The 22,187-nt window shown below is 52.7% G+C and overlaps 1 protein-coding gene across 2 annotated transcripts in view; it reads right to left on the minus strand.

Moving 5' to 3' along the window:
* The window catches only part of SKAP1 (src kinase associated phosphoprotein 1), a 150,223-nt gene that overhangs the window by 17,058 nt on the left and 110,978 nt on the right, over positions 1 to 22,187 (minus strand). For both annotated transcript variants that reach the window (XM_039389724.1, XM_039389725.1), the window contains 6 exons: positions 13,055 to 13,135; positions 12,274 to 12,357; positions 11,379 to 11,503; positions 9,569 to 9,632; positions 8,999 to 9,166; positions 3,980 to 4,042 (listed from right to left, as the gene is read on the minus strand). In XM_039389724.1, coding sequence (XP_039245658.1) covers positions 3,980 to 4,042; positions 8,999 to 9,166; positions 9,569 to 9,632; positions 11,379 to 11,503; positions 12,274 to 12,357; positions 13,055 to 13,135 — 585 coding nt within the window. The remainder of the gene's footprint in view (positions 1 to 3,979; positions 4,043 to 8,998; positions 9,167 to 9,568; positions 9,633 to 11,378; positions 11,504 to 12,273; positions 12,358 to 13,054; positions 13,136 to 22,187) is intronic.

The raw sequence follows: 22,187 nt of genomic DNA on the forward strand, positions 1-22,187 counted from the left end.
GCAGCTGGAATGACTCAGGGACTTGGGGAACTTAAATAGAAAGGCTGGGCAGGAAAAAAAAAGTAGGTCTGCATCCTTTGGAAAGTATTAAAGGGGGAGAACGCAGTGGCGAGGAAAAGATTGGGAAGGGAATAGAAGGAGTAGGAGCTACTGAGTTATTTAAGCTGGTGGTGAGGGCAGGAATCAGGGGTTATGAGCTGGAAGCAGAGGAAATATTGGGGAGCTGAGCAGGAGGATGAGGCCAGTGCAGCTCTGGGAAGAGCCAGAAAATTGTGTAATTAACACAAAAGGTCGTTAAGGGAGGGTGTGAGGACAATGTCATGCAGCAGAGAATAATCCGGGATGGGGGGACGGCCTTGGCATCCCCCTGTGAGACAGGGATGGGGAAAGGCTTGAAATATAGCAGGAATATCCAAGTGTTCTGTGGAACATCATAATTGACTTGCTGGCAAAGAGATTTAAACACAGTGGTAGAAAACACAAAGCGAAACAGAAAATAGAAAATAGAAAATCCGTCTTCCTCCAGGATGTTTCCAGAGCCACAAGTGCCCCTGGAGATCCCCTGGGATGAGGACCCGAGGATGCTGCTGGGAAGTTGGAGTCCCAGTTTCCCCTCATTCCCCAGGAATTAGGAGATGCTTCCTCATCCCACAGCTGCTCTTTCCTGCTCACCAGAGGAACGGGAGGACCTCGGAGCCACCGTGCCACCCCAGCCAGGAGGAAGGGGAAGCATCAGCCTGGATGTGACACCCCGTGACTGCGAAGGGAGACAGTTTTCCAGCCCACAGGAAGAAGGTTCGTGCCCCCAGAAGTGTTTTTCCAACCGTGTCAGCTGCTGGCAGGGAAGATCCCACCCCTCCCTCCGACCCTGCCTTCCAAAGGTCAGGATTTGTTGTGCCAGAGGAGGAAGATGCTCCCGAGGAGAGCGTGGCACCTCCTTCCCAGCACCAGCTTCCAAACCCACAGGGATGGTTGTGCCAGCGACCAGGGATATTGTGTTAAAATAAAGTAACATTAGAATTCATTAAGATTATGAGTGTTTGGGAAAAGGGATCCCATTTTAACACTCCAAGGCCGGGCGAGGGAGAGTTTCCCTCTGCAGCTCCCTCGGGGGATGGTGGATGTCCGTGATCCTCCTGACCCAGCTCCAGGCTGGGCGGGATGTGGGATCCACACAAGCCATCCCGGGACTCCTGCATTGACTCTGCTCCCTTTTTACGGACAAAAGGTTCTGTTTAAAAAAGCCCCAGACAGTTAATCCGTGATTTCCCTGCGCTGATTCATCCTGATGGAAGCGGAGCCGCTCCCCCTGCACGGCCTGGGGGGGTCACGAAGGAAACCAGCCACATGTGACAAGTGCTCCCTTCCCCTCTGCACCCCGGGACGAGGCTGTGGGAGAGGCAGGATCCAGCCCAGTGCCTTCCCCTTGGGCTTCTTGCTTCTCCCGTTGATGCTGAACCCTCCTGACAAAGTGGCTGCAGCTCCGGGGTGTCACTGCTGGGTGTGACAGGGAGGGGACAAGGGCTGGGACAGGGGATGGGGCTGGGACAGGGGACAGGGGCTGTGACAGGGACAGGGGCTGTGACAGGGACAGGGACTGTGACAGGGAACAGCCTGGCAGGCGGTTTTGTTTTCCAGAGGAAGGAATTTTTGCTCTGTGCCACAGCCCCGAGCGGAGCAAACGGGACTCGCGGCAGGAGCAGCCCCCGGCTCTCAGCTGGACTGTGGGGCTGCTCCGGAATCGTGGCATCCTTGTGGCTCTTTAGAAAAGAGAAACAATGGTTCTCCACGAGCCAAACGCCGCGTGATTCAATCAGGAACTCGCCGCTTCCCTCCCTCCCCGAGCACATCCCCCTGCTCCAGGATCCGGCGGCTCCTGGTCCAGTTGGACGGGAGCACAGCTGGATTTCCGAGGCAAAAGGCACGAGGGGGGTTGGGGCTCCCGGGGCTGCCGTAACCTTTCCCTCTTGAAACCTTTCCCCCTTCTTGAAAGGCAGCCCGGTTTTCCAGAGGCAGGAGTCTAATGCGTTGTGGAGTGTGAAAACAGCGCCAGGGCTCGGAGCGATCCTGACACCGCCAGTAACAAACCAGTTCGAACCATTAACGGCAATTAGAGCCGGCGGCAGACGCTAATGAGGTTGAGCAGGGTGTTAAAGGGCCGTGACAGGCGAGAGGCAAAATCCTCAGGAATCCCCGGGGTGAGGGATCAGCGGCTCCGGAGGTGCCGGGCTGTCACAGAGCCGTGCTCTGATCCCACATCCAGCTGGGAAAGCCCCGGGAGCTGCTCTCCCGCCGCCGGGGCCTTTGGGGGTTTAAATAACAGGGAGGGTGAGAGAGGGAAAGGAAAACGTGTTTGTGCAGATTTCCCATCCCCTCTGCTTTCCTCACACATCCATTCCCATCCCCTGCTGCCGCCCTTATCCCACTCCACGGGGTAAGGACACGGGGCATCTCCGTGGATAAATGTTCAGCCCCACTTTAGGAGCACCACGGAGTTTAGAAAGTTTGGAATGAGAAGTTTTCCCAAGCTCTGGGTGCTGGTACCAAATGCTCCAGTGGTCAAATAATTCATCGTGCCAGAGGGTGAGGAAAAGCTTCCCAAAATCCCTAGGAGAGGGGAAACACTGAGTTGCTCCAGTCTCTGGAAGCAGCTGGGGCTCAGCCCTGTCTGTGCTTCCAAGATTTCCACAGGAACAGGCCCGAGCAGTCTCCTGGGCTGGGGACAACTGCCCAAGGATCATCCAAGGGTGAAATGATGTCAGCTAAAGGGAATTATGGGATCAGGCTTTCCAGAAACACCGGGAAATCAGGAATGAGGGCTCTTGGATCGCTGGGAGGGGAAAACCAGCCCAGCAACTCTCGGGGTGCTGGTGAATCCAAGAGAGCACAGGAGTGGAGCTGCTTCATCCACCCACCATCCCACGGCGAATCCCTCCGATCCCTGTCACCCCACAGCGGGATGCAGAGCGTCACCGGGGTGAGCCCAAGGTGCACACAGCGTGGGGAGCTCTCCCAGGGCAGGCTGGGGGGGAGGATGTGTTTTCCAGGCAGCAGGAAGCCCCTGGCCAGCCCAGCCCCGGCTGCTCGGACACAAGAGCCGCTTTCCTGTGCCGGGGCGGGAAGTCCATGGAAAATCCAGGAAAACCGGGCAGGTGGGAGCGGGGAGGAAACAGCCCTTCCGCTCCCATCCCACGGAGCAGGTCCTCAAGGAAAAGGCAGGGGTGGGGCTCCGGCCAGCTCGGCGGGATCTCGGTTCCTTCCGGCTTCCCGCGCCGGGATCCCTCCCTGCGGCAGCTTCCTCTGGGCACGGACTGCTTCCTGCCCCTGCTCCGGGTTCTTTCTGCCTCTCCCCAGCCCCTTGGGATGCTCCTGCTCCACATCCAGGAGGGGATGAGGGAGAGGGATGGGAGTGACTCCATGGGGATGCTCCTGCTCCACATCCAGGATGGGATGAGGGAGAGGGATGGGAGTGACTCCAAGGGGATGCTCCTGCTCCACATCCAGGATGGGATGAGGGAGAGGGATGGGAGTGACTCCAAGGGGATGCTCCAGCATGCCCATAACACCGGGAAGGAGCAGGGGCAGGTGTTGGGGCTCCTCCACCCGGAGCTCCCCAAGGCCACCCCCCACGGGGTGTTCATCCCAAAAGAGGGACAGGACACCCCATGGGGTGTTCATCCCAAAAGAGGGACAGGACACCCCATGGGGTGTTCATCCCAAAAGAGGGACAGGACACCCCACGGGATGTTCATCCCAAAAGAAGCACAGGACACCCCACGGGGTGTTTATCCAGAGCATGGAGAAGGTGGGAAGAGCTGCCCAAGCCTGAATTCCCCCAGCTGAAGGGTTCCATCACTCTGCTCCCGGGGATCCTGCACCCACCCTCCAGCACCACCCACCCCCCAGGATGCTCCTGATCAGCCCCCACAGCCCTGAGCTGGGGTTCCTTTGGGTTTCCCAGAGCAGGGGGGGCTCTTACCCTTCCTCTCTCCGCTCCCACCGTCCTCGCTGTCCTGCGGGAAGGGCGGATCCAGCTCCTCATCTGCGGGGAGGAAGAGCAGAGAAATCAGGGAAGGGCTGTGAGTGCCACAACCACCCCAAACCCCCGGGCAGGCCGAGTGCTTCCAAGAGAACCCGACTGCCAGGATAATAAATTCCCGGCCTAATTGCGGAGAGGGGAAGGGAGGAAGTCACAGATAATATTTTAAAACGTGTTGCACGAAAAAAAAATATGAATTGTTGTTAAGGCTGGTAAAGACAAATCACCTCTCGGGGCCCCATAAATTCAGGCAGCACTTTGCTGGGTGTCCTGGAGGAAGAGACGTTTCCTGTGCTGGACTCACAGCCCAGGGGAAAACGGGACTCCCAGGAGGAATTCCAGGACAGAAACGTGAGGAAGGAGCTGGGATGGAAGGAGGAATTGAGGAGGAAGAGGAGTCAGGCAGAGGAGGGGGGGGAAAGGGATGCAAGAAATGATGCCATGGAAGAGGTCAAGGAATTCCAGTCGTGGGGAAGGCCTGGAAAAATGGGTGCAGGCTGGCAGGAGCTGCACAGGAATGAGTTTATTATATAAAATAATATAAATGAGTTTATTATATAAAATAATATAAATAACAATAATATTATAATAATAATATAATAAATAATAAATAACAATAATATAAATAACACAAAATAATAGAAATACTATTAAATAATATAAATAATATAAATAATATAAATTAATATAAACAATACAAAATAACATAAATATTAAATAATATAAATAATAAAAATAATATAAGTAATATAAAATAATAGAAATAATATTAAATAACATAAATATAAAATAATGTAAAAGTACAAAATAATATAATATTAAATAATATAAATAATAGAAAATAAAATTAATAGAAAATAATATAAATAATAGAATAGAATATAATATTTAATAATATAAATAATATTTAAAAATTAATAGAAAATAATATAAATTATATTAAAAATTAATAGAAAATAATATAAATAATAGAAAATAATAAAAATATTATTAAATATTATAAAATTATAAATAAAATTAATATAAAATTGTATAAATACAAAATAATATAAATAATATTAAATAATATTAAATAATAAAATTAATATAAATCAATAAAATTAATATAAAAATTATATAAATAATATAAAATAACATAAATAAACCAAACTCCCAAGGTTTCCCAAAAGCCAACGCCCACAGAAATTGCTCCCCCGCTCCTCTTGGGGAGGGAGGGGCAGCCCTGGCACGGCCGAGCCCGGGGCAGAGGAGCCCCTGGCACAGCCCAGGGGACTCGGCTTTGCCGTCCCCTCCCGGCAGGGCCGGCAGGAATCGCTCCTGGAGGCCGGAGCCGATCCCGGCGCTCCCGGGAAGCGCCTCCCGGCCGGAGCCGATCGATGCAAACCAGGTCAGGGCTCGGCCGCCCCTCGCAAATCACATCCCGAGCCGGGAGGGTCCCAGCGCCCGCTCCCCCTCCCGACGGGAAGCGGCACCAAAAATCTTTCCTAAATAAATCAGCCTTTATTGTAAAACTCGGCCCCCGACGAGACAGAACCTCGTTAGCATCGATTTTGAGATAAATTATTGAAAGTGGCTCTTGCCTGCTCTTTGCATTTGTAGAGGAGAAGGGGAGCACAGCCCTGACAGCCCTGGGCTCCCAGCATCGTTCCCGTGTCCCAAATCCTCCTGCCAGGATTCCTTCAGCCCTTAACTCGGTGGCATAACCCCAAATTCCATCTTGGCACGGAAACCAGGCTCCTGTGCCAGGAAAACCCCCCAAAACTGGGGCAGCACCACCCGCCCCGCTGCCGTGGGTGACGCTTCCCCAGGGACATCCTCACATCCCTGCCTGCATCCTGCCGGCTCTGCTTCCATCCCTGAGCCAGGCTGGCCTCGGGAAACCTCTTCCCAGAGCCCTTCTCCCACCTCCTGGCACGCACACGGGATCCCTGGGACACACGGGATCCCTGGGACACACGGGATCCTCGGGACACACGGGATCCTCGGGACACACGGGATCCTTGGGACACACGGGATCCCTGGGACACACGGGATCCTCGGGACACACGGGATCCTCGGGACACACGGGATCCTTGGGAAGGATCACACATGTGGCACAGAGCAGGGTTGTGGGAACCCTGGCACTGCCAGCTCCTGCCCGGACACGGAGCTGGGCAGCCACGGGAGCCACAGGGATCCTGGGGAGATTTATCCACCCTGCTCCCTTCCCGTTCTCTGGGAGCTCCCTCCCGGGATGGGCTCCCTTGCTGGAGCAGCTCACGGGTGAGCTCAGGCTGGGGGGGTCCCACCATCCTCACTCCCCAGGAACCAGGCAGGGATTGGGAAGATTTTTCCAAGCAGCCCTTTCTCCCTCTCCCACCTTGGGCCATTCTTCCCCGTATTTTATGGAATGGGGGGTGTTCCACCAGGAGTCCAAGGCAGGGCCCCCCTCCCTGTGTCCATCACCCATCCAAGGCTTGGACAAGGAGCTCATTCCTTGTGCCCCAGCTTCCCTTTCCTTCCCTGCTGATCCCTCACTCTGTGCCTCTTCCCAAAGGTGCTCGGAGGGGATCCCAGGTGATTCCCACAGAGTGGGACAGACACCTGGGATGGCACCACCAGGCTCATCCCTGCCTGCTCCACCCCCTGTCCCACTCCACGCCAGCCCCAGGCACATTCCCAGGCACATTCCTGGTGGATTCTGAGCTGGGAAATCCAGGAATGGGATCCATCCCTCACCCCTCCCAAGCCCTGCTGCATCCAGGTGCTTTCCTGGAGTCAAGTCTGGAAGTGCTGCTCTGCCTTCCCACGACCCCGCCGTGTGATCCCAGCCAACATTTGGATTTCCCAGGGATGAATCAAAGGGAAATGCTGGAAAACCCAGCCCAGGGGGCTGCGCTGCCTCTCCCCGTGTGGAACATCCCAACCTTGGCCACCCCACCAGTGAGAAAACCCCTTTAACACCCCGTGGGCACCCACTCCTGGGGCCTGGAGCCCCCCTGGCACGGCCAGGATCCCTCAGGCCCTGCATCCCAACACTGTGGATCCCACATCCCGGAGCTGCCCGGGCACATCCTCAGAGGAGCTGTGTTTTAATGTAGCAATTTGATTCAATTTTCCACTCTATAAAATTACCCATCACTGCTCGTTGCTTCCTAACAGACACCTTCACTCTTAATTTAACAATCCTATCGAATTCTGCCAGGGAAATTGGAAAAATTTATCACCTGTGAAATTTTATTTTTCCTTGGTTGTGTCTGTTTTTGTAAAACTTCATTAACGACGATGACTTGCTGAGGAAATTATCTCTTCATCTCCCTCCTCTTCTCTTTTCCTCCCCCCTCCCCTCCTTCTCCTTCTTCCTTTCTCAGTTTTCACTTGGGACACGAGGGAGGGAGAAGCTCCAGCTGGGATGGGGATTTTCCCTGAGCTCACTGCGGGGTGGGAAGGGATGAGCTTGGGAAAGAACAGACTTTTCCTGAGCCCTGCCACTGGTTTGTCACCTCTGCAGGGATGTGACCCCACCTCTGGGCACACTCCCTGGGAATTGGGGGGGGTGGGGGGGGTAAGAGACTGAGCACCTTCAAGGTGCCAAGGCAACCAGGAATGCTGGGAAGCCAGGAATGCTGGAAAACTCAACCAAGGCAGCCAGGAATGGTGGAAAACCTCAATCAAGGAAGCCAGGAATACTGGAAAGCCAGGAATGCTGGAAACCCTTGGCCAAGGCAACCAGGAATGATGGAAACCTCAACCAAGGCAGCAAGGAATGGTGGAAACCCTCAGCCAAGGGAGCCAGGAATGATGGAAAACCTCAGCCAAGGCAGCAAGGAATGGTGGAAGCCCTGACAGACCATCAGCACCCCCAAACACCGTCCTGGGAGCACCCCAAGGCTCCTGCTGAGCCCAGGGACTGCTGAGGGTGCTCCTGAGGGAAGGGGGGGCCCAAAGAGCTGAGGATGAGAAGAGAGGAAGGAGAGAGGAAGGGAAGAGAAAGGGAAGGTGAGGAAGGGAAGGTGAGGAAGGGAAGGTGAGGAAGGGAAGGTGAGGAAGGGAAGGTGAGGAAGGGAAGATGGACACAGGCCAAGGGTGTGTCCTGGAGCTCCAGCTCTGCTCCCAGCACTGTCTGGATGCCACAAGCCATTGCTTCCCCCTTGGCAGCAATTCCAAGGTGAAGGTCTGGGGTACAATAAAACCTCCTGGTGCTTTTTAAGGACCAGCCCGGACAGAAAGTTCCGAAATAGGGAAGAAGAAACAAGGACCTCTTTTTTTCCCCATCCCTGAAGTCAGACACTGCTGGATGCTCTCAGGGTGGGGTTCCCACCCTCAGGGCAGAGGCAGAACAGGCTCAGGTGACCTGCTGGCCGAGCCCTGGGCTGTGTCACCCCCTGATTCCTGTTGGCAGAGCCAGAAATGTTGCAGGCCTGTCACCCTCTGAGCCTGTGGGGTCTGTCCAGCCCTCGTGAGAGGGCACCAGCTTGTCTTTAATGCAGTTATTTTATCATCTGGTGGCAGGGCAGTAATTGTGTTACAGCCCTGCCTGCCATGCCCAGGAGGGAGCATTTCCATCAGCTCAGCTCTGATTTTCCAGGTAACACAGCCCAGAGATCCCACTCTCACCAAACTCAATCTGACTCCAGCTGAGAGGGAGCAAAACCTCGAAAAGCTGCTTCACCCGAATTTACTGATGAGAACCCCCCCAGAACAGGGAGGGTTTGTTCTTGGGGTCCAGCCCGAGCAAAGAAATGGGGTGAAACCTTCGGGTTTTGGGGACATGAGATGTTCATTCCCATCAGCGTGGCCGAGGTTTCCTCCCTCGTTCAGGGGGAGAAGAGGAAAGGGATGGTTTGGATTTTGGGTCAGGGGGAGAAAGGGAAAGGAATGGTTTGGATTTTGGGTCAGGGGGAGAAAGGGAAAGGAATGGTTTGGATTTTGGGTCAGGGGGAGAAGAGGAAAAGGATGGTTTGGATTTTGGGTTCTCACCTGGCAGGACCTCGTAGATGTCCTCCCCTTCCAGCTCCAGGTTGGGCTCCTCCTGGGTCAGGGTGGTGTTGTGGGAGGTGTTCATGGAGTCAGAGCTGTCCACGTCGTTGTAGAGCTCTTCCTCCTCCTCCTCCTCCTCCTCGCACGGGATGGTCAGGGAGCTCAGGTCTGGGGTGGGGAGAGCAAAAAAAACGGGGTGAAAACCAGCAAACCCCCCACTTTCAGCCAGGGGAAACCCCCCACCAACCCCTGTGCCCGCTCAAGGTGTGAACTGCCCCCGGGAGCACCCGAGGGGACAAACAAAAGACGTGCAAACGAGCCGAGAATTGGCCAAAACAAAGGAAAAGCCCGAGGAAAAAAGCGGGAAATCCAAGAGAACCAAGCCAAATTCCATGTGTGTGCCTCAAGGAACCGAGCCCGGGGAGCCGCCCCTGCTTTCCAGAGGGTTTTTCCAAAGGCAGGGCTGGAAGTTTTGTCTCGGTGTTGTTGGTGTCAAACCGTTCCCGGGTGGGAAGGCGCTGCCGGGATCTTCCCAAAGAAACGGGACGCGCTGGACGGGGCCAAACTCACCCTTCAGGAGGAACTGGATCTGGTCCACCCAGTCTTCAGCCTCTGCTGGGCTTGGGGCTGTGAACTGGAGAGAGGGGCAGCTGTTACTGGGCTGGGTCCGGGTTGGAGGGAGTGCAAGAGGATTTGCAGCTGGAACAAGGGTTTCAGCCCTGTAAAAGGATTTCAGCCCCACACAAGGATTTCAGCCCTGCAAAGGAGTTCAGTCCCACACAAGGATTTCAGCCCTATAAATTATTTCAGTCCTATAAAAGAATTTTAGCCCTATAAAGGATTTTAGCCCCACACAAGGATTTCAGCCCTATAAAGGATTTTAGCCCCACACAAGGATTTCAGTCCCACACAAGGATTTCAGCCCCATAAAAGGATTTTAGCCCTATAAAGGATTTCAGCCCTATAAAGGATTTTAGCCCCACACAAGGATTTCAGCCCTATAAAGGATTTTAGCCCCACACAAGGATTTCAGTCCCACACAAGGATTTCAGCCCCATAAAAGGATTTTAGCCCTATAAAGGATTTCAGCCCTATAAAAGAATTTCAGCTCTATAAATGATTTCAGCCCTGTAAAAGGATTTCAGCCCCACACAAGGATTTCAGCCCTACAAAGGATTTCAGTCTCACACAAGGATTTTAGCCCTATAAAGGATTTCAGCCACACAAAAAGATTTCAGTCCTACATAAGGATTTCAGCCCCACACAAGGATTTCAGCCCTATAAAAGAATTTCAACCCTATAAAAGGATTTCAGCCCCACACAAGGATTTCATTCCTATAAAATGATCTCAGCCCACTGAAATCCACTGAGCCCAAGTTTCCTTTTCTCTGTTGTCTTCTGCAGAAGATTTGGAAGGTGACAACTGCTCACTCCCTCCCCCAAAAAACCCCCCAACAACTAAATATCAACCCCAGAAACCACCAAACCTCATCCCTTGGCTTCAGCCCCCACCCCCGGCAGGAGTTCCCACCCCGGGGGGGTTGGGAGGAGTCGTTTGGAAACTGGGAATGGCGATCCCGGCTCTGCCATTGTCTACCCTGGGACAGCAGGAAAAGCCATTCCAGGGCTTTATCTCCCGGTTCCAAGCAGGGAAGGAGCAGCAGGACAAAGCCAGGCTCATCCCAGAGGAAGCCTGTCAAGCTCAATTGGTTAAAACAATTCCGATGGAAACCACGGTCCCCACGGATCCAGGGCCCCGAGCCAGGGCCCTGCATCCCAAATCTCCCCGGAGCCCATCCAGGCTCTCATTCCCACTTTGTGGATTGGATTTTTAGGCTCCCCCCTGGATGCTCAATAAACTGGAGGTTTATATTTAACCTGGCTCTGCAGGGCTGGGTTAAAATTGGGCTTTTCCGACTCGATCCTCGACTGGTTCCACTCCCTGTTCTCCCTGATCCTTGGGAGAGCCCGGGATCCTCCCCTGTGCCCCCTGCTCAGGTGGGGAGAAGCCCCTCCCGAGGTGCTGCTGGTTTTGTTTCCGTGGAATCGCAGAATTATGGAATTTTTTTTGAGTTGGAAGTGACCTTTGGAGGCCACCTAACCCACCGCCCCCCGAAATGAGGGACACCCCCAGCCAGCCCAGGCTGCTCAGAGCCCCATCCAACCTGATCTCGGGTGTTCCCAGGGACTGGGAATCCACCACCTCTCTGGGAAAACCTGTGCCACCCTCACTTCAAAAACAAATCGGGATTTCCCCAGGAATTCAGACATTCCCAGCCCTGCCCACCCCGCAGGTCCAGCCTGCACCTCAACCCCCACATCTGGGACTGTGGGCTTTTATTCCCAGCCCAGAATTCCATGTTTTCCCCCCATTTCCTACCTCGTAGGTGCGTTTGCCAGGGCAGGTTAACTCAAAACAGCATTTTTTCCGGGAATCTTTGCGGAGGTGGGAAACCAGCCGGGCACTGTAGTGCTCGATGGAGAAGGTGCCCCTTGGTTGCTTGCCTGGAAGCAGAAAAACGGGCTAAATTTGGGAGTTTCCACAAGAATTCCATCCCACCGAAACCCACGGAGCCCAGGATTCCTTCGCTCCATCCCCTGGAGACGGTTTGGAAGATTCCAAGTGCTCATCCCCCAAAACCCCTGAGCAAACGACCCCAAAAATCACCAAATCTCACCCCCGGGGTTCAGCCCCCACCCCCTGGCAGTTCACACCCCGAGGGGGTGGGATGGGAGGAGTTGGGAGGCTCATCTGGGAAAACAAAAAGTGCTGGAGCTCCTCAGACAAAGGACGTGGGAGGAGGACAAAGACCCTCCTCACCCCCGGACCCCCCCGGGGTTTAACCCCGTCCCTGCTGGGGGTTGGAACCCCTGGATGGGGGGGGTTTGTAGGGCCTTTTCCTGCCCCGGGAATCCTGGGAAGCCCAGCTGGGATGGACCTGATGGAGCACGACGGCAAAATCTTGATATCCTCTGGCACGAGGATTAAATACAGGCCCCGGGGGTTGGAGCTCATGGAAAACTGGGAACAGCCTTTTACTCCCCCCCCCAGCTCCGTCCCTTGTCCCCTTTTTTCTCATTTCATCTCCATCAAGGGGGGAAAAAATTAAACCAAGCCGAGCTCTGCCTTTCTGGAACCCTGATAAGGGATTAATCCCAGACTTCCCAGGTGGGATTTTATCCAGTCCTTCAGCAGAGGCTCTTCCTTTCTCTTTTCCAGCCCCTTCCCTCCATATTTTGGGAACAAATGCAGGTGTGTCTCTCTCACCACTTACTTTTCTCGTTGGCATAGTAGTAGAAGGTCTTTCTGTTGAGGACACACCACCTCTTGTGCCACTCTGCCCCAAAAAAGCTGTGATCTGGCAAAGAAAAGGGCGTCAAAAGAGGGGGAAAACCAGTCATTTTTGTCCTTTTCACCGCGTGTTTCAGAAGGATGTGATGCTAAAAGGGCAGGAACACTCTTTGGGTTAAACCTCCCTGATATATATATATAAGTAAAATAAGTTTTAGTCTGCAGCTGGAGGAAGCTAAACCAAGCACCAAGTCCTAAACTCAGCTGATGGGATTAAAAAAAAGGGGCTGTTTTTGCCTCCTCCCACCTTGTCACAGAGCAAATAAATCAGGATAAAATCGGAGTGATGAGGAAATAATTTGTGGCTTTCGCAGGAGTTGGTAAAAATGGAGATAAACCCGAGGCTGACTCAGGGGCCTTATCTCAAGCCCTTAATGTGTGTGATGCTCCCAACTGCTGGGGTTTTATCCTTGTTAGGGATCGCTCATTAAAAGGGCACATTTTGCCTCAGAGGGCTGGGCTGCTGCTTAATTCGATTTTTTTGGGGGGGGGGTTTAATCTTTGTGCAGTTGGATGATCTGCAAAAGAGAAAAAAAATCGAGGCCCTCTCCTTGCCCCTGAGAAGGAAAATTTGCACATTTGGCCTGGGCAAATCTGCAGGGAAAAAAAATGTGTTTTCCTGCTTGTTCTTCCCCTGAAAAGTTGAATTATTGGCAATTCTGAGAGGATGCCCCCAAACCTTACCCTGTGATTCCAGGTCTTACCTCGGGACCTCTTCTCCAGGTATCCTTGTTTCAGGATGTTCCCTGTATCCGGGACGGGCTTTGGGGGGTTCTCCTCCAGCCCTGCAGGGAGCAAAGCAAAGGAAAAACCTTGGGATTCCCCATTGTCATTCCCACAAATCCTCAGCTCCTTTCTCTGCAGGAGGAGCCAGACCAGGGCCTGGAGGTGAAAAGAATGGTCTGCCACGATCCCACCAGATTCCCACAAGAGGGAAAAGGCTCTCAGGAGCCTACAATATATTATATTGTATATTTATATAATAAACATAAATTATAAAATATATCATGTATATATAATATATAATATATAATATACAATATACATTATATATTATATATTCTATATAAATTATATATTTATATATAATATATGATAAATACATAATTATATCATGATTTTTAATAAATTTATAATTTTATCATTTCTATTTTATGATTTTATAATCCTGCTCTGCCTCAGCCCCCGGAGGGGCCAGAACCCCCCGCGGTGCCCCCTCCTCCCTGGCATCCCCCTTCCCTGCCCAGGTGAACACACCTGCCTGGCACAAACCCTCTGCAGCCACTCCGAGCATCTGCCTCATAAAAGAAACCACATCGTCTCCTCGAAAACAAACCAAAAAAAACAACCAAAACCAAAACCAACCCCGGCCCCTTTTGCTGATGCAAACCCAAAATGTCATTTCCCGGGACGTTTATAATTAGGAAAACGGGGCCGGGGCCGCCGGGGAGACCCCGCGAGGGTGAACATTCCATTCCTCGCCCGCCCCGCTGGCAGGAATGTAAAAAAAAAAAAACAACAAAAAACCCCAAAACGCTTGAGCGGAACTTTTATTTGGCCGTTAAGAACCTTTCCCGCAGCGGGGGGACCGAGAGATCCCATCAGCGCCGGGAGCGCGGATTGAATTACCCGGGAGGGGAGAGGGGGGAGGAAAAAGGGAGCTGCGAGCGCCGCTTCGCTTCTTTAATTCCATTTACTCGCAGCGCGTCCCCAGCGGGGGCTTCCCCTCTGCCCTCCCGCTCCCGCTGCCAAAGCGGCTCTGGAAAAGCCGCAGCGCGGGACGAGGTCGCTGCTCAGCATCCCGGGGCCGGGCTGGGTCCGGCCATCCCGGGGATGGGCTTCCTGCTCTTCCCGCCGCTGCCAAGAGGGATGTGGGGAGCAGGGAAGCAGCAGGGATGGGATGGGATGGGATGGGAGCCCAATGAGCTCTGCCAGCCCCGCATTCCCTCTCTCCACCCATCGTTTTGCTGGAAGCAGGACCCCCGGGAGAGCTGCTGCCTCCCCCGGTTGTTGTGCTCTGCCCTGTTTGAGATCAATTTTCCACGGAAGCACAGCCCCTGTTTGGGGTTATTTGTGGCCCTGGCTCGTGGAATCGTGGGATCAGGGAATCACGGGATGCTTTGGGTTGGAAAGGACCTGGAACACCCCCTACTTCCAACACCTTCCACCAGCCCAGGTTGTTCCAAGCCCTGTCCAGCCTCAGATCCCGGGATCTGCCGGGTTGGCAACTCCCTGGGGCCTCTGAAGGACCACCAGGAGCCCAAATCTGTCCCCCTGTGCAGAACACACCGGGCCTCAGCTTCCCAACAGGAAAACCAGGATGGAAGGAGCCTCCCTTTCCCTTAAATACTCCAGACAAGCTGACACAATTAAGGAGGGGCTGCAGGGGCTGATTTGATTCCACAGGGCTCTGGAAATTTGAAGTCTGACAGCCTGTGACAGGGAGGTGGCAGCTGGAACCCGTGTCCTGCCTCCCTCCCGCATCCCTGCCCATGCAGAGCCCGGGTTAAATCCATGGGATGTGGGGGATGCAGCACTGGGGGCTCTGCCTGGCTGCACACGGGGTTGGGGTGAGGGGGGGTGTCCCCATCCCTCCCCAGCCTGGCCCTAAAACAATCCCGATGGCTCCTGCCTGCAGCAAAGAGCTCAGTTCATCTGCAGTCACGGTCCCGGGGGGGTTCCATCTCTTTAGGATCCTAAGGGATGCCCAGAGGATGTGGAGAGGGAAGGGGGAGCCCAGGGGAAGGTGGGATCCCAGGGGAAGGTGAGATCCCAGGGGAAGGTGGGAGCCCAGGGGAAGGTGGGATCCAGGGGGAAGGTGAGATCCCAGGGGAAGGTGGGATCCCAGGGGAAGGTGGGATCCAGGGGGAAGGTGAGATCCCAGGGGAAGGTGGGAGCCCAGGGGAAGGTGGGATCACAGGGGAAGGTGGGAGCCCAGGGGAAGGTGGGATCCCAGGGGGAAGGTGGGATCCCAGGGGAAGGGAATGTGGGAGCCCAGGGGAAGGTGAGATCCCAGGGAAGGTGAGATCCCAGGGAAGGGGGAGCCCAGGGTGTGGGAGCCAGGGGAAGGTGCGATCCAGGGGAAAGTGGGATCCCAGGGGAAGGTGGGAGCCCAGGGGAAGGTGGGATCCCAGGGGGAAGGTGGGATCCCAGGGGAAGGTGGGAGCCCAGGGGAAGGTGGGAGCCCAGGGGGAAGGTGGGAGCCCAGGGGAAGGTGAGATCCCAGGGGAAGGTGAGATCCCAGGGGAAGGTGGGAGCCCAGCCCCAGGAATCCCTCTGGTTCCCGAGGGCAGAGGGTTTCATCTCCCAGATGTTCCTGCCCTGGGAACACAAATCTGGCAGGAAAACCATGGCTCACACCACACCTCCAAGGGCTGGAAAAGCTGACCCACGGCCTGGTCACCTGTTCCAGCCACCGATGGCCACTCACCAGTCAGAAAAACAGAAAGAACAGGCCTTAAATTCCATATTTTTCCAGGACACAAGGCCCCTCTCCGGTCATTCCCAGCACTGGGGCAGGACTGCAGCCCAGCTGGGATGGTCCCAGGGCTCCCTTCCACCCTGGAATCCCCCCAGCCCACCCTTTTCCCAGCGGGTGGATGGTGCTGGAGGTGCTGCCCCTCCACGTCACCCCCCTTCCCCAGTCACCTCCCAGTGCTCCCAGTACCTCCCTCCCCTGCAGCCTCCCAGGCTCCCCAGGGAGCTGCTCATCCGCCAGGATCTCCCTGAGGATGAATTTCCCAAGCCATGACCCACACGGCTCCATCTGGAGCCTCCCACGGAAGGGCTGCTCTGGGAATTACGGCCCCACGCTGGGATCCTGCAGATCCCAGAGCTGTGGGACTGCAGGAGTGGGAGAAAACTGGAGCCAAACTCCCAGATGGAGGAGCAGATAGTTTTCCTTTTTCCTTCCCTTCCCAAACCTTCCCTTCCCAAACCTTCCCCTCCCTCACCTGGGCTGGAGCAGTTCCTAATTAACAGCATCGCCCCAACGACCACAATGAACTGAACACAAATAAACAGGGAATGTCCCGAAGGACCTTTGCTGGGCCCTGAGTTAGTGTCGGATCCCTCGGGGTTTTTCCAGAGGAAAAACTGTGGGATTTGTGGTTGATAAGCAACGAGGGAAGAGACACCCAATGGCAAGAAGTTGGGTGTGGGATTCAGCCCTTGAAGGGCTGGAAAACCTCCAGTTGTTGTTGACATTTGTTTTAATTCCGTCTGGAAAATTTAACAGCAAGTTTGAAGTCAAACCAACTTTGGCAAAGGCAAAAAAAAAAAAAAAAAAAAGAGAAAAAAAGTATAAAACAAAAAAAAAAGAGGAAAAAATTCCAAGAGGAGGAAGAGCCTTTGGCCCCCAAAAAAGTTCCCTTCCAAATCACTAAGTCCTTAATTGCAAAATAAACCCCACTAAATCTCAATATCTATTTGCACAGCTCATTAGCCAAGGGCTCCCACTCAGCAGAGAGGGAGGGAAAATAGAAAAAAAGAAAAAAAACAAACCAAAAAAGAAGAAAAAAAACCCTCTTTCCAGCCCCGAAGTGGATTTGGGGAGTTGCTATGGCAACTGGTGCTTCGGAGCTGCAGCTCGAAATTCCCTGCTCGGATGGGGCTGGTTGGGTGTCCACCCACAGGCTGCCAGAGGAGGGGACTGGGTTTAAAATCCTCTTAAAAAAAAGGGTAATAAATGTATAAATATATAAATATAAAATATGTAAATATATGAATATATAAATATAGAAAGAAATATGTAAATATGGAAAGAAAAATATAAATATATAAGGAAATATCTAAATATTAAAAAATATATAAATATATAAGGAAATATCTAAATATATAAGGTATTACCTAAATATAAAAAATATATAAATATAAATAAAATATAAATATATAAATATATAAAATAAAATATATAAATATATAAATATACAAAATAAAATATATAAATATATAAAATAAATATATATATATATAAATAAATAAATAAATATATAAGGAAATACCTAAATATAAAATAAAAATATAAAAATATAAATATAAAACAAATATATAGATATAAATAAAATATATAAATACATAAATATATAAATATATAAATATAAAATAAATATATAAATATATAAGGACATATCTAAATATGAAAATATATAAATATATAAAGAAATATATACATATATAAATATAAAAATTATATAAATAAATAAAAAGTTAAAAAATTTAAATATACAAATATATTTATATATAAATATATAACTATCCAACCCATGCAACTCACTCCCCTGCTATTTCTCTCCCCCCCAAACACAACACCGTGTCAGACACTCGACCTGCTCTGATTTACGGCGTGAAAAGGGAAAACCTAAATCATCCCGGGCTGAAAACATTGCAGTTAATGCACCACAAGTGAGGGATTTATTCCCATTAACTCCGACCACCAGTTATAACCCGCCCGTCCTTCGCTGTCCCCAACATCCTCCTCCTCCTCCTCCTCCTGCCCGGGGCGCTCATGTGTGGGCTCAGCAGGTCACCGGTCCTTGTTAACGGGGCTGGCTCCTTTTCCAGGGAATGCCGACGCTCCCAAGGCCTCATCCACTCCCTTCCCACGGCGAGGGCACAAGGACCTTCCCCAGGGAGGGATTTCCTCCCAGGATCCAACCTAAACCCGCTCTCTTCCCGTTTAAATCCATTCCCTTCCCACAATGAGAGCACAAGGACCTTCCCCAGGGAGGGATTTCCTCCCAGGATCCAACCTAAACCTGCTCTCTTCCCGTTTAAATCCACTCCCTTCCCACAATGAGGGCACAAGGACCTTCCACAGAGATGTGTCCCCCCTCACAGGGAGGGATTTCCTCCCAATATCCAACCTAAACCCGCTCTCTTCCCGTTTAAATCCATTCCCTTCCCACAGTGAGAGCACAAGGACGTTCCCCAGGGACATGTCCCCCCTCACAGGGAGGGATTTCCTCCCAGTATCCAACCTAAACCCGCTCTCTTCCCGTTTAAATCCATTGCCCCTTGTCCCGTCGCTCCAGGCCCTTGGGAACAGCCTCTCTCCATCTTTCCTGTCCCTCCCTTCAGGTCCTGGAAGGTCACAGTGAGGTCACTCCAAAGCTGTCTTTTCCAGGCTCAACAATCCCAATTCCCTCGGCCTTTCCTCCCGGGATCCCTCGGATCCCTTGGTGCCACCAACCCCAACCTGCTGCCAGCCCGACACAGACAATCCCGGGATGGTTTGGGTTGGAAGGACCTTAAAGCTCATCCAGTGCCACCCCTGCCATGGGCAGGGACACCTCCCACCAGCCCAGGCTGCTCCAAGCCCTGTCCAACCTGGCCTTGGACACTTCCAGGGGTGGATGTGCCTGGATCATGAGGGATCTCAGGGAATTAAATCAGATTATTTCTGGCACATTTAACCAAGATATTGGATACGGGATTGGGAAAGCCAGGACTGAGGAACCCCCCCAGAAAAGAGCTTCTGCCCAGCTGCTCCAGCTTTTTGCCTGAGGTTTTTATTCTCTTTAGAAGATGTAAAACTGAAAGTTAGTTTGAGAAATTCCCGAGGAATCTCCCTGGAGATGAGACTCTGGGAACCGGGCTGGGATCCATCTGCAGAGCTCTTGGCTAATTCCTGCAGATTTTTTGGGGGAGGAAGAGGCTCTTCCTCCCCGCCGAGCACGAAGGGGGGAATAACCCCTGTCCCCAATTCCCCTCTTTGCCATTCCAAGACCTCCCTGGGCCTCACCTCCCTCCTGGAGCAGCTCCACCGGGAGAGGGGCTGGAGCTCGTTAAGAGGCTCCTGCTTTGTGCTGGGCTGGGACAAAGACGTTCCCTTTGAAACCCTCGGGATCCCGAGCCATGAAAGGAACTTCCCGGGCGGTGTCGGAGCCCCCCGGGGTGGGTGGATTTAATTCCAAGGGATTGGAACTGCCCCGTTGATTTTTGGGATGATTTAAATCACCGGGACCGAACCCCTCCCTTTTAAACGTTGGGTCTCTTTGATCCTTTTTTTATTCCCTTCCTGGTAACTTGTTAAAACACATCGATGGGAGTCGGGTTTTTATGGGGAATGTGACATTTCTTGCAGTTCACCAGCAGAGAACACTATTTCTCTGCAAAAATATTTCAGTCGTTAACGCAGCTTAACAAACGTTTATTTGGGTACTTAAATTTTGTATTCTGTTCCAAACTGGGGGGAAGACGCAGCTTTTAGTGATTATTAACTTTTATTCACAGCTAATGTTCACAGAGCTCTATGGCCTGAGACTGAAAAAGCAAAAAAAAAATCAAATAAAAACGTACCAAAGCGACGGGTTTTGAGTTTTATGGGTGAAATCAATTTGCTTTTAACTTGATGGATATATGAGGGGGGAAAAAACCAAAAATTTAAATCCTGTTAAATTTAGAGCTGATTTATTTAACTACAAAGGAAGAACTGGCAGGAGTGATTGGGGCTTAAAGCTCCTGGTTATCACAGTCCTCCCAGCTGGGAGATCTCAGCCTCCCAAACCTTCCCCATTTTGAACAGAACCAGAGGTTGCCTTTTCTCAACCTTCCAGATTTGGGAGGAGAACAGATTCGGGGTTGAGGATGGGAGTTAAGCTGCTGCAATACATCAGATTAAAGAAAATCTTCTCCCCCTCAGCCCCTGGGTGGTTGAGTCTGGTTTGGGACCTTTCTGAAATGCTGGGACTCTCCAGGGCCTTATTTCAGACTTGGGCAAGCAAAGTTTCGGGATTTGGGGATTTTAAAATTCACTTTGGGGTCTTTAATGGTCCTTTTCAAGCTTCGTTTTTCAAGCAAATCGCTTTGGGTTTTTAAAGAGACCCATCTGAACTCAGCCCTGGTGACAAACCCACGGTGTCTGACGAGGCTTCCCAGGGGAACATCCCGTGGGATCATCCTGGAGGAGCATCCCACAGCTCCCTGGCACCGCTCATGCCCGATCCAACCCCCGGAATAGCCCTGGAATACCCGCTGGATGAGCCAGAAAGCCCCAAAATCCACGCTGGGGTGCAAAGTGGGAGCATCACCTCCCTTCACCCTCCTCGAGCTGAGCAAGGAGGAGACTCCAGGGGCTCCCTCAGTGAGCACAGCCCGGGATCTCACACCTCATTTTTCCCGATATTCCAGCAACTTCCACCTCCCTCCCTCCCTCCTGCCGTGGTTCCTCCCCCATCCCGGCCCTTCCCGGCTCTTTCCGGGGGCTGACACCAGCAAATCTGGTGTCTGTGAGTCCTCCCAGGCTCCCACCTCCCGCATCCCAGCTCGGCTGGGCACGGAGCCAGGTGGGAATTGGGGAATGGGGACCATCCCTGCGAGCCAGGGCTGCTTCCAGAGAGGAGGAGAAGGGAGGAGGACGCCGGAGGCTCCGTGCTGGGCGACACGGGGCAATTAGATTAAAGTCTCTTCCATTAGTGAAGAGTGAGAGTTTGCTAAGTGTGGGATCTGTTAGCCCAGAGTCATAACAAACCCACAGATAAATGAAGTGCCAGTTACCTCCTTCCAAAGGAAAAAAAAAAAAAAACCACACAAATCCAGGAAAAAAGAGCAAGCTGCTTCCTCTTGGAAAAACTCCTGACTCCCCTGCTTAAAACTCCAGCATCCAATCCAGCCCTATTAACCAATTTCTAGAAAACTGGCTTTTTTAATACAAAATTAAGGATGTGTGTTAAAGGGACACAGCTGGGGAATGACAAAAACGGGATGAAGTTTTAGGGAGTGCTGGGTGGGGAGGGGGACATGTCACACGTGGGGAGGGTCGTCGGGAATGGGGCATCAGAGGGGCCTGGGATGCAGCAGCCCCTCAAAGCCCCCACCCCAGTTCAGCCAAGTTTCTGCAGGATGAGAGGGCAATCACTGGAATGGGATAGTTGTCCCGTGCAAAATTCATTAGGCTGCCATTCTCCTGTCAATTAATTTAAGTGGAATTTATGTGGCACTTTGCTCGTCCGGGTCCGGCTCAGTGACGGAGGGAATTGTTCTGCCGCTGGGCCGAGTCCTGCTCCAGCCTCCATCCTTCATCCTCCACCCTCCATCTCCTCCAGCCCACGCCTGGGGCATCCCACCAGCCCCACAGAGCCCAGGAACCCCCCAAAACAGCCCCTGGGCAGAGACAGGAGGGCTGGGAGCCCACGGGACCTGCCCCTCACCGAGGGCAGGAGGTGGCTGAGAACCCACCGGGAGCAGCGGGAATGTCACAGCCCTCCCCTGGAGCAGTAGGAATGTCACAGCCCTCCCCTGGAGCAGTAGGAATGTCACAGCCCTCCCCTGGAGCAGTGGGAATGTCACAGCCCTCCCCTGGAACAGTGGGAATGTCCCAGCCTTCCCCTGGAGCAGTGGGAATGTCCCAGCCTTCCCCTGGAGCAGTGGGAATGTCCCAGCCTTCCCCTGGAGCAGTGGGAATGTCCCAGCCTTCCCCTGGAGCAGTGGGAATGTCCCAGCCTTCCCCTGGAGCAGTGGGAATGTCCCAGCCTTCCCCTGGAGCAGTGGGAATGTCACAGCCCTCCCCTGGAGCAGTGGGAATGTCCCAGCCTTCCCCTGGAGCAGTGGGAATGTCCCAGCCTTCCCCTGGAGCAGTGGGAATGTCCCAGCCTTCCCCTGGAGCAGCGGGAATGTCACAGCCTTCCCCTGGAGCAGTGGGAATGTCACAGCCCTCCCCTGGAGCAGTGGGAATGTCACAGCCCTCCCCTGGAGCAGTGGGAATGTCCCAGCCTTCCCCTGGAGCAGTGGGAATGTCCCAGCCTTCCCCTGGAGCAGTGGGAATGTCCCAGCCCTCCCCTGGAGCAGTGGGAATGTCACAGCCTTCCCCTGGCACGGCAGTGCCGAGAGCAGGAGCTG

The sequence above is a fragment of the Pipra filicauda genome, unplaced genomic scaffold, assembly GCF_003945595.2.
Source record: "Pipra filicauda isolate LSUMZ 115617 unplaced genomic scaffold, ASM394559v2 scaffold760_size305172_pilon, whole genome shotgun sequence".
NCBI classification, from domain to species: domain Eukaryota; kingdom Metazoa; phylum Chordata; class Aves; order Passeriformes; family Pipridae; genus Pipra; species Pipra filicauda.